At 47.4% G+C, this 17575-nt stretch overlaps 1 protein-coding gene across 1 annotated transcript in view; it reads left to right on the top strand.

Annotated features, from left to right (window-relative positions):
* Window positions 1-17575, top strand: part of MMP16 (matrix metallopeptidase 16) — a 165413-nt gene that overhangs the window by 124730 nt on the left and 23108 nt on the right. The window contains exon 6 of the mRNA XM_079796376.1: window positions 8980-9191. Within this exon, the coding sequence (XP_079652502.1) occupies window positions 8980-9191 (212 nt within the window). The remainder of the gene's footprint in view (window positions 1-8979; window positions 9192-17575) is intronic.

Here is a 17575-nt window from a genome sequence, read left to right as displayed (position 1 = left end):
TTATTATTATTACTGCTTCAATTTCATCAGTAGTTATTGGCCTATTCAGGTTTTCTGATTCTTTCTGATTCAGTTTGGAATATTGTATTTTTCTAGGAATTTTTCCATTTCATCTATGTGGTCCAGCTTGTTGGCATATGGTTATTCATAGTATTTTCTTACAATCCTTTGCATTTCTGTAGTGTCAGTCGTTACTTCTCCACTTTCATTGATTTTATTTATTTGGGTCCTCTCTCTTTGTTTTTTGATGAGTCTGGCTAATGGTTCATCAATCTTGTTTATCCTTTCAAAGAACCAGCTCTTGGTTTCACTGATTTTTTTGTTCTGTTTTGTTTTGTCTCTATATCATTTATTTCTGCTCTAATCTTTATTATTTCCTTCCTTCTACTTGCTCTGGACTTTTCTTGTTGTTCTCTTTCTAGTTCTTTAAGTTGTAGGGTTAAATAGTTTATTATTCATTTTCTTGTTTTTTAAGGTAGGCCTCTAGTGCTATGAACTTCCCTCTTGGGACTGCTTTTGCTATGTCCCATAGATTTTGGGTTGTTGTGTGTTCATTTTCATTTATTTGTAGGAAGTTTTTTATTTATTTCTTGATTTCATTGGTAACCCATTCATTGTTTTAGCTTCCAGGTGTTTGAATGTTTTGGGTGTTTTTACTGTAGTTGATTTCTAATTTCATTACACTGTGATCTCTATAGATGCTTGACAAGATTTCAATCTTCTTGAACTTGTAGAGACTTATTTTATGTCCTAACATGCGGTCTATCTTTGTGAATGACCCATGTGCACTTGAGAAGGATGTATATTCTGCAGCTTTGGGGTGAAATGTTCTATAAATTTCAATTAAACACATTTGATCCTGGTGTGTCCTTTAGGGTCACTGTTTCCTTGTTAATTTTTTTGTCAAAAAGATCTATCCAGTGAAGTCAGAACGGTGTTAAAATTCCCTATTATGACTGGATTGTTGTTGATATCTTTCTTAAAGGCCCCTAGAAGTATTTTGTATATATTGAGGTGCTCCTATATTGGGTGCATGTATGTTCACCAAGGTTATATCCTCTTGTTGGATTGATTCATTTAGTATGATGTAGTGACTTTGTTGTCTCTTGTGATGGCCTTCCTTTTGAAGTCTCTTTTGTCAGATAAGAGTATTGCTGTACCAGCCTTTTATTTTCTTTTCCCTTTGCATGGAAAATTTTTTCCCATCCCTTCACTCTCATTCTATTTGAGTGTTTTGTTATGAGGTGGGTCTCTTGTAGATAGCATATAGTTGGGTCATGTTTCCATATACATTCAGCTACCCTATGCCTTTTGATTGGAGTATTTAATCCATTTGCATTTAAGGTTATTATTGATAGGTACTTATTTATTGCTATTTTAATTCTTTTTTTTTCTTTTCTTCTTTCTTGCCTTTTTAATTCTGTATGCCTAGTTTTCTCTCTCTCTTTCTTCTCATTACAGCATTCCCTTTACCATTTCTTGTAATGCTGGCTTGGTTGTGATTTGTGATAAACTACTTCAGCTTTTTTTTTGGTCTGGGAAGCTCTTTATTTGACTACTCATTTTGAATGGTAGCCTTGCTGGATATAGTAATCTTGGTTTCAGATCCTTGCTTTCCATTTTCCTGAGTACTTCATGCTTCTGGCCTGTAGAGTTTCTGATGAGAAATCAGGTGTCAGCCTTATGGGAGCTCCTTTGTAGGTAACAGTTTGCTTTCCTCTTGCTGCCTTTAAGTTTCTCTTTGTCTTTAGTTTTTGGCATTTTACTTATGATGTGTCTGGGCATGGGCCTGTTTGGACTCTTCTTGCTTGGGACTCTCTGTGCCTCCTGAACTTGTGTGACTTTTTCCTTCACCAGGTTAAGGAAGCTTTCTACCATTATTTCTTCAAACACATTCTCTATCCTTTTCTGCATCACCTGGCACACCTGCTATGCAGATATTGTTACGTTTCACATTGCCCCACAATTCCCTTGAGCTGTCCACCTGTTTTTTAAATTGTTTTTTTTTTTTCTTTTTGGTTCTCTGATTGAGTGATTTTTGCTACCCTGTCTTCAAATTCACTGTCTTCAAATTCACTGATCCAATCCTCAGCTTCCCCTAATCTGCTATGTATTCCTTCCAATATGTTCTTTATTTTGCCATCTCATTCTTTATTTCTGTTTTCATAGCTACTATATCTTTTCTCATGCTGTTGAACATCTTACCATCATTATTCTGAACTCTACGTCAGATAAATTTCCTATCTCACTTCATTTATATCTTCTTCTGGAGAGTTCTCTTGGTCTTGCATTTGGAGGATATTTCTTTGTCTCCTCATTTTGGATGCCTGTTTGGGTTTGTGACTATTAGGTAGATGTGCTACACCTTTCAAGCTCTAGTTGGGACAGTGTCAACCGCTGTTGCTTTTTTTAAAAAAATATATTTGTATTTATTTCAGAGAGGAAGGGAAGGGAGGGGGAGAGAGAGATAGACACATCAATGATGAGAGAGAATCATTGATCAGCTGCTGCTTCCCACATGCCCCCTACTGGGAATTGAGCCTGCAACCTGGGCATGCACCCTTGACCAGAATCACACCTGGGACCTTCCAGTCCACAGACCAACACTCTATCCACTGAGCCAAACCTGCTAGGGCTCAATTGCTGTTTCTGACAAAGACTCAAAGCCTTCAGAGACCGCCTCCTCTTGCAGATTGATTGAATTTAGTCTGGAATAGCCCTCAGGCAATTGTCCACAGGTGTGAGAGTTTTTCCCATCTGGGTGGGGCACTTGCTTCTGCCTGGAGGCAAATTTTTATTCTCAGTCTCTTAATGGGCCTCAGCAACTCCACACCGTGGGACAAGGTGTTTTCCAAGGTGGGTAACCTGTCTTCCCCCGGCAAAACTGCCTAGGTAGCAATTGTCTGCGTGAGAAAGATGACCTCCACAGTGTGAGGGAATGACTCAGCATCTGAAACCAGGGTGTCTGCCTTCTGAGGTTTAATCCCAGAGCCTCCAACACTGGCTTCTGCTCGCACAGCTCCAGTGCACTCTGCCTTCCCTCTGCCGAAGCACAAGGTGGGTGGCTCCACAGGGAATTTTGTACATTGGCCCTTTAAGAGGGTGCCTGCATTAATAGCCATCTCTTCCTGGCAAACTACAACCCTGCTGCTTTTTACAGCCAGATGTTATGTGCATACCCTTCTCAGTTCTGGTGCTCTCTCATGGGGGGCCCAGCTTGGGGATTAGTCCCAGAGTTCTCGGTAGCACCCCCACAGCTGAGATATCCCTCTGGAACTTCAGTTGCTGTCTGTGGGCCCCTGGCTAGCCCTTTCGTGCCTTCGCCCCTCCTACCAGTCTCTATGTGGTCTCCACTTTCCAGCCTTGGGTATCATGGTTCTCTCCAGGGAGTCTTCAGTTGATTATTCAGGGAGTTTTCCTATATTTAGTTGTAATTCCAGTTTTGTCCTGGGAGCATGTTTGTGCAGCATCCACTTACTCCACTGCCATTTTTTTTTAAATATAGTTTTATTGATTTCAGAGAGGAAGGGAGAGGGCAAGAGAGAGAGAGAAACATCAATGATGATGAGATAGGACGATGGTGGCTGGCAGAATGACAATGACGGAGGAGTGTGAGTGAGTGAGGGAGTGAAAGGGGAGTGTGTGGTGTGTGTGTGTGTGTGTGTGTGTGTGAGTGATGGACAGTTAGATACTGCAGGACGTTCAGGGGCTGGCAGACCAGGCTTTCCTAGATGGAGGGCCTCTGCTACTGCTGAAATCACTGCCAGGGTGGCCGGCTTGACAGAAACCACGCCATCTTAAAGGGGAGAGCTGCTGTGACTAGGAGCCCAGCCTCACCACCACCCAGACTAGCCTCAGACACCATCCTGGGCCCTACAGGCACTTCGGCTAAAGACCTGCTACCTCAGCTGTAGACCCACAGACACCGGAATTCCAGCCTCCCTGGATGCGGGCTCCTGTGGGTCCCGGAGTACACTCGTCTCCCGCCAGTCCATCGTGTATTTCCCAAGCATCCTGCTGGTGACTCTTGAACTGTGTCCTTCCCCGCCAAGCCTGCAGTGTTGCCCTGGCCCCCACGGTCCCTCAGGTGAGTTTCTGGCTGAGTTCCTTATCTCTAAGACCAAGTTGTCAGCTCCTGCCCTGTGAGTCTCACAAGCAAGCCTCTGTCTGCATTCCCTGCCCACCAAGACCAAGGTGTCAGCCCAGCCTTGCACATCCAGCCAGCAAACTTTGGACCAGTGTTAGCAAGAATGGGAAAACAAAAAACAACCCCCAAATTCAAGAAGATTGAAATCATATCAAGCATCTTCTCAGATCACAATGGCGTAATATTAGAAATCAACTACAATAAAAACAATAAAAAAAATTCAAGCACTTGGAGGCTAAATATCATGCTATTAAACAATGATTGGGTTACCAAAGAGATAAAAGAAGAAATTAAAAACGTCCTGTAAACAAAATGACAATGAAAACACAACATTCCAAAATCTATGGGACACAATGAAAGCAGTCCTGAGAGGGAAGTTCATAGCACTACAGGACTATCTCAAAAACAAGAAAAACTTGTTTACCTAACCCTACAACTTAAAGAATTAGAAAGAGAGCAGCAAGAAAAGCCCAGAGTGAGCAGAAGGAAGGAAATAATAAAGATCAGAGAGGAAATAAATGACATAGAGACCAAAAAAAATTATATATATATATATATATATATATATATATATATATATATATATGTGTGTGTGTGTGTGTGTGTGTGTGTGTGTGTGTGTGTGTGTATAAAAGATCAATGAAACCAAGAGCTGGTTCTTTGATAGGATAGAGAAGATTGATGAATTTCTAGCCAAGCTCACCAAGAAGTAAAGAGAGAGGACCCAAATAAACAAAATCAGAAATGAAAGAGACGAAATAACAACAGATCCCACAGAAATACAAAGGATTGTTAAAAAAAATACGATGAACAACTCTATTTCAACAAACTGGACAACCTAGAAGAAATGGACATATTCCTAGAAATATATGACCTTCCAAAATTCAATCAGGAGTAATAAAAAAATCTGAATAGGCCAATAACTATGGAGGAAATTGAAGCAGTCATCAAAAAACTTCCAGCAGCCCTAACCGGTTTGGCTCAGTGGATAGAGCATTGGCCTGTGAACTGAAAGGTCCCAGGTTCGATTCCAGTCAAGGTCATGTACCTTAGTTGCGGGCACATCCCCAGTAGGAGGTGTGCAGGAGGCAGCTGATCGATGTTTCTCTCTCATTGATGTTTTTAACTCTCTATCCCTCTCCCTTACCCTCTGTAAAAAATCAATAAAATATATATATTTTTAAAAACTTCCAGCAAAAAAAAAGCCCTGGGCCAGATGGCTTCATAGAGGAGTTTTACCTAACAGTCAAAGACTTCTCAGACTATTCCAAAAAACTCAAGTGGAAGGAACACTTCCAAGCTCTTTCTATGAAGCCAGCATTATCCTAATACCAAAACCAGATAAAGACACTACAAAGAAAGACAATTATAGGCCAATATCTCTGATGAACATAGATGCTAAAATCCTCAACAAAATCCTAGCAAATTGGATCCAGCAATACATTAGAAAGATCATACACCATGACCAAGTGGGACTTATCCTGGGGATGCAAGGATGGTACAGTATCCGCAAATCAATAAACGTGATACATCACATAAATAAACTGAGAAATAAAAATCACATAGTCATATCAATTGATGCAAAAAAAAAGCATTTGGCAAAATCTAACACCCTTTCTTGATAAAAACCCTCAGTAAAGTGGGAATAGAGGGGTCATACTTCAACATAATAAAAGCCTTATATAACAAACCTACAGCCTCATACTTAATGGACAAAAACTAAAACAATTTCCCCTAAGAACAAGATCAAGATAAGGTTGCCCACTCTCACCACTCCTGTTGGACATAGTACTGGAAGTGCTAGCCATAGCAATTAGACAAGAAGAAGAAATAAAGGGCATCCAAATTGGAAAAGAATAAGTAAAACTGTAATTATTTGCAGATGACATGATACTGTACATAAAAAACCCTAAAGACTTCATCAAAAAAAACTATTAGACTTAATAAATTAATTCAGCATTGTAGCAGGATACAAAATTAACACCCAGAAATCTATGGCTTTTTTATACATCAATAATGAGCTTACAGAAAGAGAACTTTAAAAAAGCAATCCCATTTACCATTGCAACAAAAAAATTAAGATACCTAGGAATAAACTTAACTAAGGAGGTAAAATACCTGTACTCAGAAAACTACAGGAAGTTTTATAAAAAGATATAAGAGGACATAAACAAATGGAAAAATATACAATGTTCATGGATTAGAAGAATCAACATTAAAATGACCATACTACCCAAAGCAATCTATAGATGCAATGCAATCCGCATTAAAATACCAGCAGCATATTTCATAGACCTAGAACAAACTCTCCAAAAATTCATCTGGAATAAAAAAAGACCCTGAATAGCTGCAGCAATCCTGAGAAAGAAGAACGAAGTTGGAAGGATCACAATACCAGATATCAAGCTGTATTACCAAGCCACGGTTCTCAAAACTGCCTGGTACTGGCACAAGAACGGACATATAGACCAATGGAACAGAACAGAGAACCCAGAATTCGAACCAAGCCATTATGCTTAATTAATATTTGACAAAGGAGGCAAGATCATACAATGGAGTCAAGACAGTCTCTTCAATAAATGGTGTTGGGAAAACTGGACAGATACATGCAAAAAAATGACCACCAACTTACACCATACACAAAAATAAACTCAAAATGGATAAAGGACTAAAACGTAAGACAGGAAGCCTTAGAGCAAACCACAGGCAGCAAAATATCAGACATTTGTTGTAGCAATATCTTTACCCATACAGCTCCTAGGGCAATGGAAATCAAGGAGAACATAAACAAATGGGACTACATCAAAATAAATGCTGCACAGCAAAAGAAACCATCAACAAAACAACAAGAAAACCCACTGCATGGGAGAACATATTTGCCAATGTTATCTCAAAATTTACAGGAAGCTCAAAGAACTTAACAAAAGGAAGATAAAAAACCCAATCAAAAAATGGGCAAAGGACCTAAAAAGATACTTTCTGAAAGAGGACATAAGGAAGGCCAAGAGACATATGAAAACATGCTCTAAGTCACTAATCATCTGAGAAATGCAAATCAAAATGACAATGAGGTACCGTCTCACACCTGTCAGAATGGCAATCATCAACAAATCAACAAACTACAAGTGCTGGCGAGGATGCGGAGAAAAAGGAACCCTTGTGCACTGCTGGTGGGAATGCAAACTGGTGCAGCCACTGTGGAGAACAGTATGGAGTTTCCTCAAAAAAGTAAAAATGGAACTGCCATTTGACCCAGTAATCCCACTTCTAGGAATATATCCCAAAAAACTAGGAACACCAATCAGAAAGGATATATGCACCCCTATGTTCATAGTAGCACAATTTACCATAGCTAAGATTTGGAAACAGCCTAAGTTCTCATCTGCAGACGAATGGATTAATAAACTGTGGTACATCTATACAATAGAATACTACACTGCTGTAAAAAGAAGGAACTCTTAACATTTGCAACATTATGAATGGGTCTGGAGAGCATTATGCTGAGTGAAATAAGCCAATTAGAGAAAGATAAATATCACATGATCTCACTCATTTGTGGAATATAATGAACAACTTAAACCGATGAACAAAAATAGAACAGAGACACAGAAGCATGGAATAGACTGTCCAACCTCAGAGGGAAGGCGGGGCGTGAGGGTAAGAGATCAACCAAAGGACTTGTATGAGCATTACACAGTCACAAGAGTCACTAGGGGGTGAGGGCATTTGCTGGGGGGTGGAAGTGGCAGAAGAGAGGTCAATGGAGGAAAAAAATAATATCGTAATAGTTATGTATGGGCCAGGGGGGTACTTGAAATATTAGGGGCATCACTCTGTAAAGTATATGATTGTCTAACCACTATGTTGTGAACCTGAAACTAATACAGGATAATATTGAATGTGAACTATAATGGGGAAAAAAAGATGGAAAATTGTATGTTATGTTTTTCATCATCATAATAATAATAAAAAAGAAACATCAATGATGAGAGAGAATCATTGATCGGCTGCCTCCTGCACACCCTCTACTGGCAGTTGGGCCTGCAACCCAGGCATGTGCCCTTGACCAGAATCGAATCTGGGACCCTTCAGTCTGCAGGCCGATGCTCTATCCACTGAGCCAGACCAGCTAGGGCTCCATTTTTAATCTCCCGTCACTGTTCCTTTGTAGAAACACGAATCCCTTGAGGAATGATGATTTGCATCCGCACCGAGTTACCTGTGTGAACTTGGCTCGACTCAGAGCCTCCCTTTAGAACCCTCCTGCACTGGTGCTGGCGGCGCCTTAGTCAGAGGGAGTTCCGGTTCTGTGTTCACATGACGCTGTTCTAGCAGTTGGTCCAGGCATTTCCTGACAAGAGAATGATGAGTCGGGAAAAGGTTGTAAACTGTAACTGGAGACATGGGACTAACTCGTTAACGTTAACTTTTAGAAATATTCGCTTTGAGACTTTGTCCCTCGAAATCCAGGACAAACGTTGGTGGCACTCACATACATGTGAGGTTCCAGTATTCATTGTCATTTATTTATTATTTATGCACTACCTACTTCCAAAAGGGATTTGAAAGCAGCTTTTCCACAGAGATCTGTGGCAAAGCTCTAAAAACTGTCATGAAAAATTAACGAGGAAAGCCTGGCTCTCTGGGCCCGGAGGGAGCATGTGCACCCGGTTTCTGAGCAACGCCCAGGGGTGTTGGGTCAGACGTTTGCTTCTCGGAAATGCACGCTGTAGAGGCCTCTTGCCTGTGCCTCTGCGGATGGCGGGCTCTCGGGGCACGGGGTTCAGATCCCCCGGCTTTAAATGAGCCAGTGCTGTCCCCTGTTCCCTCAGGTCCGCCGGACAAGACCCCTCCACCGACCAGGCCTCTGCCCACAGCGCCCCCGCACCGCTCCGTGCCCCCAGCCGACCCCCGCAGGAACGACAGGCCCAAGCCGCCGCGGCCGCCCACCGGCAGGCCTGCCTACCCCGGGGCCAAGCCCAGCATCTGCGAAGGCAACTTCAACACGCTGGCCGTTCTCCGCCGGGAGATGTTTGTGTTCAAGGTAGGAGCTGGGTTTCTCATTTCAAGGGCAGCTCCAGGGTCCACGGAGTTGCTTTGGAAAATCAGTTCTCATGCATTCTAAGGCCACCTTCCCAGACCGCTCACAACCCGAAGGTTCAGAAAAGCGTCTTAAAAAACTAAAGGCACCCACGGGCGTCAGTGTCCAGCAGAGACACGGCACCGGTCCATTGCGGGCGCACTTAGGCGGCGCCGAGGTGCTGGGGCTGAGGGTTAGGGAGTGCCGCCCTGGGAACAGATCGCCAGCCCGGGCACACCCAGCGAGGAGGGCCCCGTGCCAGTCTGGAGGAGCTCCCTGTTCTCGCGTCCAGGACAGTGCTCACCTGGTCCCGGGCCGCGGAGCTGATGGCTCGCCAGGAGACCGCCCTCTCACTTCACGCACACCTGCTGGTCTCAGGCATCTGTACTCACCTAATTCACAGGATTTTTTTAAAGGTGAGAAGCTAAAACAGATTTTATGTTTTGATAAGTGTGCTTTTTAAGGCCATCGGTTCTCAGACAATCACACTAATGCACACTGTATTAAGGGAAGTCACATAATATTGAAAAGCGAAAATAGAATAATACTGAAAAGTCATTTTCTCCCTCAATATTTGTAAACTGATCTTAAAGACTAATGAAAAATATGTTTTATGTTAGCATTAGAGTATTAAAATAGCCACATTTTACCAATAGCATCCATTCAAAAATCAAGTAACGTGCCCTCATCTTTGGTGCTCACAGATCAATAAATAATGAAATATTTTCCTGCTTACACAGGGTTTCCTATCTGCCAGGGGCTGTGCGTAAAAACACAGACTTCATGTAATGTTTACAGACAAAGCGCTCTGCTCGCTTCCCCGGGTGCCAGGACGTGATTCGATCGACTGTGCACCAGGCCTGCCCCCCGGGGGCAGGTTCCCGAGTTCTGGGAGGCCCTGCGATGCTCAGGCAGTGTCTCCCACCCACTGTAACCAGATCGATAGATCACGATGCAGGGAGTCCGATAGAAAGCTTACGAGACCATTTCTGTTCACTCTACACGTCGCCAGATGACAAGCGAAGGGTTTTGCTCCCACCGCTTTGGCTGCCTTTTAACTCCTGTCTTTATCCTGTGGCGTCGTAGGGATGCCACCAATGTGTCCACCGTACCGTGACGGGAAACTGAGTCTGGCTCCTTGAGTCCCTGTGTGCCTGTTAGACCGTGCTCTCAGGGAGACGCGGATCTTCATGTCTGGTGGTCATTTTCGCCGACTCCCTGCTCTGCACCCTGGGAGCGCAGTGAGCCCTTGACTGACCGGACGAGGCGCTGGTCCAGGGTCCGGTGAATGGAAGGTCTCTGGGCCACCTCTCGGGGAGCACGCAGGAGCCGCTATTTCCATTAGCAAGACAGGTGTATGAGAATCACCCGTGTTTTAAAGCTTCTCGAAACCCCGTTACCTTCCTCAAAACTGTGCAGCGGTCGCCAGCCTTTCGGACCTCATGGACATCTGTGGCCGCGGGCCACCGGTTGGCGACCGCTGCTCGACAGGAAAGAGCTTCCAGACTCTCAGAAGTTAACTTCTGGTTTTCACTGGCCTCTGCTTTTTTCTAAGAATTACTTCTGTTGAAGATAACCTCTGGCAGGCGTTCCATTCTTTTACGCTCCACCTGCTTGATGGATTTCTCACGTCATTTCGTAATTTCTGAGCTCATCGCCCGGTTCACTCGAGCAGCGGCATGTGCCGGCGTGTCCCGTGGCTGTGCCGCTCGGTGTGGCCCCGTCGGGAGCTCGTGCTGCAGGAGGGAGGCAGCGTGAGCTTCAGTTCCTGGAGGAGCAGGAGGAGCAGGTCGCACTGGCCCGAGAAGCTGCGGAGAAAAGGCTACGCCGAGAGTCTAATTCCCGGGCGCGTTAGAGATTAGCATTTGGTGCACTGAGAAGTCCATGTATTGAGGGAGAAAAGAGAAATATGTTGATGGCAGCACAAAGTAATAAATGATATAACTCAGAAATGTGGAAGATTTGATCAAAGTGAAGAGAGCGTGACTGGGTGAGACCTGCTCGTAGCTCACAGCACCGTGGACTCTGGGTCATTCACACGTGCCTGGATGTATGCTGGGCATTTTAATCTCAAAAACTTAGAGTAAAACTGCAAGATGGATGCTGGTCTCTGTCTTACAAATGAGAAAACGGAGAATCAGAAAAGCTGGCCCCTGTCCCCGTGACCAGGTTTGTAAGCAGTAGTTGAACACAGGTCTCCTGATTCCAAACTGTGTTTTTCACACTCAGGTTCACCACTGAGAAGAGTTAAGGCCAGTTTCCAAAGCAAGGGGAACTTCAGAGTCCACTTTAGCTAGTGAGCATGCAGGAAATGTGCATTGAGCGCCTGGGGGCCGAGGGCCCTGGCCACGCGGTGCAGACAGCCAGCCGGCCCTGCTCCTCCGAGCCCACGTCTGGTCTACAGCGTGGATGGTCCCACGTCCACTGAGGATGGGAACGCCTGCCCAGGTCTGAGCCCCGGGTTCTGTTTGCCTTTGTCGCTGACTCTGGTCTGACTGCTCCCTGGTACCCACACAGGCCCGACGACCTTGACCTCGAATGAGTCTCATTCCCCCCCAAAACCTGGTCTTCCTGCTGGACCCCAGGGCCGCCCTGCTCCCCTGCCTTCCGCAGACCTGACTGCTCACCGTTTGCTTTAATATTTTAGGATCACCCACTATTGGATGTCACTCTTTCTCAGGAAGCTCGATTTCCCCTTTTTTCACTCTAAATGCTCAGCGCAGATCAGAAGCCCATTCCCTCCTCAGCCTCGCCCCGCTCTGGCTGCCCTGTCTCTCCTGTGAGAGCGGGTCGGCTCTTCCTCAGCCCCGCCTCACGCCGTCCCCTGTCCCAGCCTCTCCCACAGCTCTCCCCCCAGAGCCAGACCCCTCGTGGTTTTCCTGCTCGCTGTGGGCACCCAGCCAGCCTGTCCCTCCTTCCTGCTCGCTAAGGAGCTCACCACGGAGCGGCCCTCGACAGAGTGCAGCCATCTCAGCACAGGGCTGGTTCGCTGAGCTCCGCTGGGCTCCCGGGTGGGCTGGGCTCAGGGTCACGGCCCTTTATTGAACCCCGGCATCGCCTGTGGATGCAGCACTGACATTGCTGACAGCGCTCCACGCTGCGGGGTGAGTCCTTGGCCAAAGGTGCTGTATGTATCATTTTTAGGTTAAAAAAAGACAATCTTGACATAAATAAAAACTAGTATCATCAGGCAGTACTGTTTTCTTATCGGAAAGGAAGCTCTCTTTACAACAGGAGTTCCCGTAAGTCTCCGGGGGGCCGCGCGGGGATCTGATGACCCTGTGCCCCCGGCCGGGCTCCCTGAGGTCACGCCAGGTGCGCCCACCCAGTGCTTCCCTCTGGGAACGGGAAGGAGCCCCTTCCTCCTTAGTCACGTGGAGGGCGCAGCTGGGTCTCCCTGAGCTGCCTGGCCTCCGGGACGGCACACCTGCTCCGGAGATGGGACTGGACGGAAGCCCGAGCGAGGAGCACTCCCGGACAAACTGCTCCGTCCCGGGAGGGGCCCAAGGCGGTGCTGGCGTCAGGGGCGCTGCCTGGAGGCCCACGGGCCCAGGGAGCTGCTTGGGGCGGCCGAGCAGGGAGCCGGTCTGTGGTGTGAGGAAGCAGCAGGAGCGGTTCAGGCCCACGGGGTTGTACGTGGGAGGATGCAACCTAACTGGAGGCGTCCTGAGGCCAAGAAAAGGAAGAAAACTCGCCAACGAAAAAGGTTCCTTCCAGCTACGGGCCAGCTCTTCAGACCAGGGCCTGGGCCCCTCAGAGCCTCGCTCGGCCCCCAAAGCGGGGCGAGGGCCTGCGCACAGCGTCCCAGGAAGGCACGTGTCCGGGGTTCTGCGAGCTGTTCCACACGCAGCCCTCTCCAGGCTCCTCGGCGGCCGTGGCCCGTGGGCTGCGAGGCGCTCTGGCATGAATGGCTCAAGCCAAGTTAAGAGGTCAGGTGACTGGGAAGCTCCATAAAATCAACAGAGACAACTAAAAACTGTTCACAAGGGCGAGGAAGATGGTCTGAGCCATAGTAAAAAGTAAAATACAGCTTTTCTAAGAAGAGTTTAGACCATATAATTAAAAAATAATGCTCTTCACAAAGGAAGTAACCCATGGGTCTCACTGAACCAGCCGCGCCTGTTCGTTGGCTGCGTTCATAAACCACTTATTCCACCAGCACAGCCTCCACTCCCAACCCCGTCCTCGCGTCTCACTTCCATCAGGGAGGTTCTTGACCGCTTTATTTATTTCTAATTCTTCTAGATGTGCTTCGTATGCTACTTTAAAGCTTCAGAGCATTTTATATATTTTGTTTATGTGATTATCTAAAAAAGCTATAGACAGTATCCATAGCAAATGCAGACCAAAAACTATTTCAGGTATGAACGACCGCATGAGTCTGTCCTGCAATAAATGGTTTCCACAGTGACAATCGTGCACAGTCATTCACTCTGAAAAGGAGGAAGTGGCTCTCAGGTGAACAGTGGTGCTCATTGCTGCTCTCTTGCCAGTAGGAAAAATTCTGCAAGCAACCAAATTGCCCAGTGACCTCCCGTGACATGGCCATGAGTAGCGGACAATAGTCCACCCACCAGTGGAGTGTAATGTGAAAACCAGTGAGACGATTATGATGGATACTTAAATAAAACAGCAAAATATAAAAATGTATGCATCATGAATTGCATTGTCTGAAATATGTGTGTTGACAAGGCATGGAAATTATAGCAAAATGATGTTAGGCAAACTGAAGACTGATGGAATTGTGAGTGGATTCTTAAATCATGTACTGTTGTAATGATGAATAGACATTTAATAGCTCAAAATATAGTGGTATTAAAGCCCAGCTGGTGTGGCTCAGTGGTTGAACCAGGAAGTCAGGGCTTGATTTCCAGTCAGGGCACATGCCTAGGTTGTGGGCTTGATCCCTAGTGTGGGGCGTGCAGGAGGCAGGTGATTGATGATTCTTTCTCAGTGTTGGTGTTTCCATCTCTCTCTCCCTCTCCCTTCCTCTCTGAAATCAATAAAAATATGTATTTTTTTAAAAAGATAACTGACAGTTGGAATATAAGTGATGGCGGAGCCGAATCATTTTCAAAAATTATAGGTGGGCAAAGACTCCTAAAGTTTTCATTGGAGTCTTGCCTAGGCCGTGACGAGGCCTGTCCTGTTCAACCTGCAGGGACAAGTGTGATAAGCAAGTTAGCCTGGCCAGCGGGGATGTCCGCCAGGGGGCCTGCCGTCTCCATAGCAACGGCCTCTGGGGAGTCAGGCTGATGTTTGTTTTGCTAGTTGTGTTGTTTTGTAGGCACCAAGGTGCGAATTTATTCAGTTTACTATAGAAATGCTTTTAAAATTATGCAAAGTGTCAAGATACTTGGCAGTTAACCCAGAGTGCTTTATTGATTTACTAGATTCAGCACAGAGTAGTGCGGGACATGGCAGGCAGCCGGGGAGGAGCCTGAGCTGGGGCTGGACTCAGCGCCTTCCTGCTCACCCTGGCCCTGCTGCGCCTGCCACTGCTGCTCAGGTGCGCAGGGGGCGTGTCCGCGGGAGAGGCTTGCGTCACTGCAGCTGCGCTCGCCAGCCGTGAGCCTGGCATCTGGCGCCCGTCTGTCAGCTGAGTGGCGCTCCTGCTGTGGGAGCGCACTGACCATCAGGGGGCAGCTGCTGCATTGAGTGTCCACCCCCTGGTGGTCAGTGCGTGTCATAGCTACCAGCCAGTCATCCGGTCGTCCGGTCCCTAAGGCTTTTATATATATAGATGCCGCTGCAGCTGTCGTTTGGAGAAGTTTGTCAGCTCAGCGAGCACAGTAGGCAGTCGGCTGAGGCACACACGGTGTGGCGTGGGAATGAGGGCAGCAGCTATGCTGTCAGAGTCCGCGAGGCCCTTCCCGCCCGTCAGCGCCTGCAGCGCACGTGGGTGCCGTGGGGACCGCCGTGGAGTGTGGAGCTGCGTTCCTTAGTGCCCTTGCTCCCGAGGGCCGTCCTCCCCGTCTTGTATGCTTTTTTTTTAATTCTGTAATTCAACCAAGTGTCAACTGACTACCAAATAAGAGCGAGGCCTTGAGTGTGACATGATGGCAGGGCCGGGAGATGCGGCCTTGGGGTGGGGTACCAGTCACTGACCACCACTGCACAGTGACTGCAGCCACAGGCAGGGCACAGGCGGGGGGCGGGCACGCAGGGCCACACCGGGAGGGAGCCGAGGGCCTCCCCCGGCACCTGCGACAACCTCGCAGAGTTGCCAAGCTTGGGGGTGAGAAGGAGATGGTGCCGTGCAAACTGAATGAAGTCACTTTGGACCTCGAGTCAAGAAACTGAGCAACGAGCTGGAGAGACACAGCTGGCTGCCACGTCACCGGGGTCCTGCATGCCCTGTGGGGAGCCCGAGGCTTGTTCTGCAGGCCGACCCACCGGGAGTGACCAGGTGGGAACAGGATGTGGGGGACCGAGCTCAGGAGAGTGTGGAGCAGATGTTGGCTGTGGAGACATGCGAGCCAGCAGAGCAGGGACAGGCAGGGCCGAGGTTTGAGGATCAGGGCAGCAAGGCTCTAAGAACTACTGCTCTGGAGCCAGAACTGGACCCTGAACCAAAGGGCAGGCCTTGAATTTTTTTAAAACGAGGTCTTACCTGTAAACATCACAGGAGCTGAAGTTGTGAGGGGAGCCAGAGGCCCAGGCAGGAGGGCGTCCCTCCAGTGTTGGATGAGAAAACCCAAACATGGGACTTCATTAATAGAAGTTCCAACCTCGCTCTCCTCCATGTGTATAGTATTTACTGAAACTGTATTCAGGAAAAAAGATGCATCACCTTCTTAATCTGCCCTGTAGAAGGACAGGACTTTTACTGGGAATTTATGGTGGTTGCTAAGCCACATCCCGCCTGGAACAGTGTGTGCTGGGCCACATCCCGCCTGGAACAGTGTGTGCATTTCCTGGCTACACTACAAACTCATGAAGCACAGGTCTTCATGGTCAGAACATGAAGCAAAGACCATTTAAATCCTGGAACTGAAGCTGATGTCAGAGCTGGCCCCTTGGGTGCCCTCAGCCATCAACTCCCCAGTCAGAATCCTGAAGTCCCTTAGGACAGAGATAACCTTTATGTTGAATGCTGACACTTTTCATGTAACTGGTTAAGATATCTTTATTGTATATATCAACCTCACCCCTACTAATCCAATAAACAAAAGATAAACAGAAGATCAAAAACACATTATAGGATTAGAATTCTGAATAAGTATCTATCGATTGGATATTGTGAACCATTCCATAAGTTAGAGTTTGTGAAAATAATTCATTATGGATATATGCCTTATTTCAGTCTTTCTAAGAAAAAAAATAAATATTAAAACACATGAAAATTTATCCTACCTAATAATAGACAAATATGCAAATTGACCATACCTTCACTATGCCTGCGATTGGCCAGGAGGCACGGGGGGGCGGGACTCGGGGTGGCCGGAGTGGCCGTTTGGGCTGGCGGGACGCTGAGCTCGCGTCGCCAGCGGCAGCTCGAGCTCAGCGTCTGCGCCATGGCTGTGCTGCAGCACAGAAGGGGCCTCTGGGGCAGCGAGCTCACGTCCCACCGCGGACCATCAAAAGCGGGGGAGCTGGGTGTCTGTCCGCTCAGGCACCAGGCCTTTCAGAAGCCTTCGCCGCACCAGAGGCTTCTGAAAGGCCTGGTGCACCAGCGGACAGATACCCAGCTCCCCTGCAATTGAAAGCAAAAGCGTGGGAGCTGGGTGCCTGTCCGCTCAGGCACCAGGCCTTTCAGAAGCCTCTGCCGCGCCGGAGGCTTCTGAAAGGCCTGGTGCACCAGCGGACAGGCACCCAGCTCCCCCGTGATCGAAAGCGAAAGCTTGTAGGGGACCCTACACGTGCATGATTCAATCATGCACTGGGCCTCTAGTTTTGATATAATTATGGTGACAAAGGTAAAGAAGTCATTCTGAAGAATCCACATTTGTTATTCATAGAATGAGAGCAGAATAGAAACGTGCTCCCGTATCTGGTCTTCCTTCTTATCAGTGAACTAGAGGCCTGGTGCATGAAAATTCATGCGCTGGAGGGGGGTCCCTCAGCCTGGCCTGCCCCCTCTCACAGTCTGGGAGCCCTCAGGAGCGGGAGGTGACCTGGTGATCAGGGGAAGGCGATGCCCCCATCACACCTCTGCTGCTGCCACTGCCAGCAGCGCAAGCGTCAGCCGGCCCTGGTTACCTGAGCCTCTGACAGCCCTGGGCGGCTGGGCAGCCAATATCCGAGGCTTGCCTGTGCCTCGGGCTGGCCCTGGGTGGCTGGGCTGAGGGGACTGGGAGACTCCGGAGGCAGGTGCATAGAGCGGCCAGATGTGCCTGGGGGGGGGG

The sequence above is a fragment of the Cnephaeus nilssonii genome (assembly GCF_951640355.1).
Source record: "Cnephaeus nilssonii genome assembly, chromosome: 18".
NCBI lineage: Eukaryota > Metazoa > Chordata > Mammalia > Chiroptera > Vespertilionidae > Cnephaeus > Cnephaeus nilssonii.
This window is presented reverse-complemented; position numbering and strand designations above follow the sequence as displayed.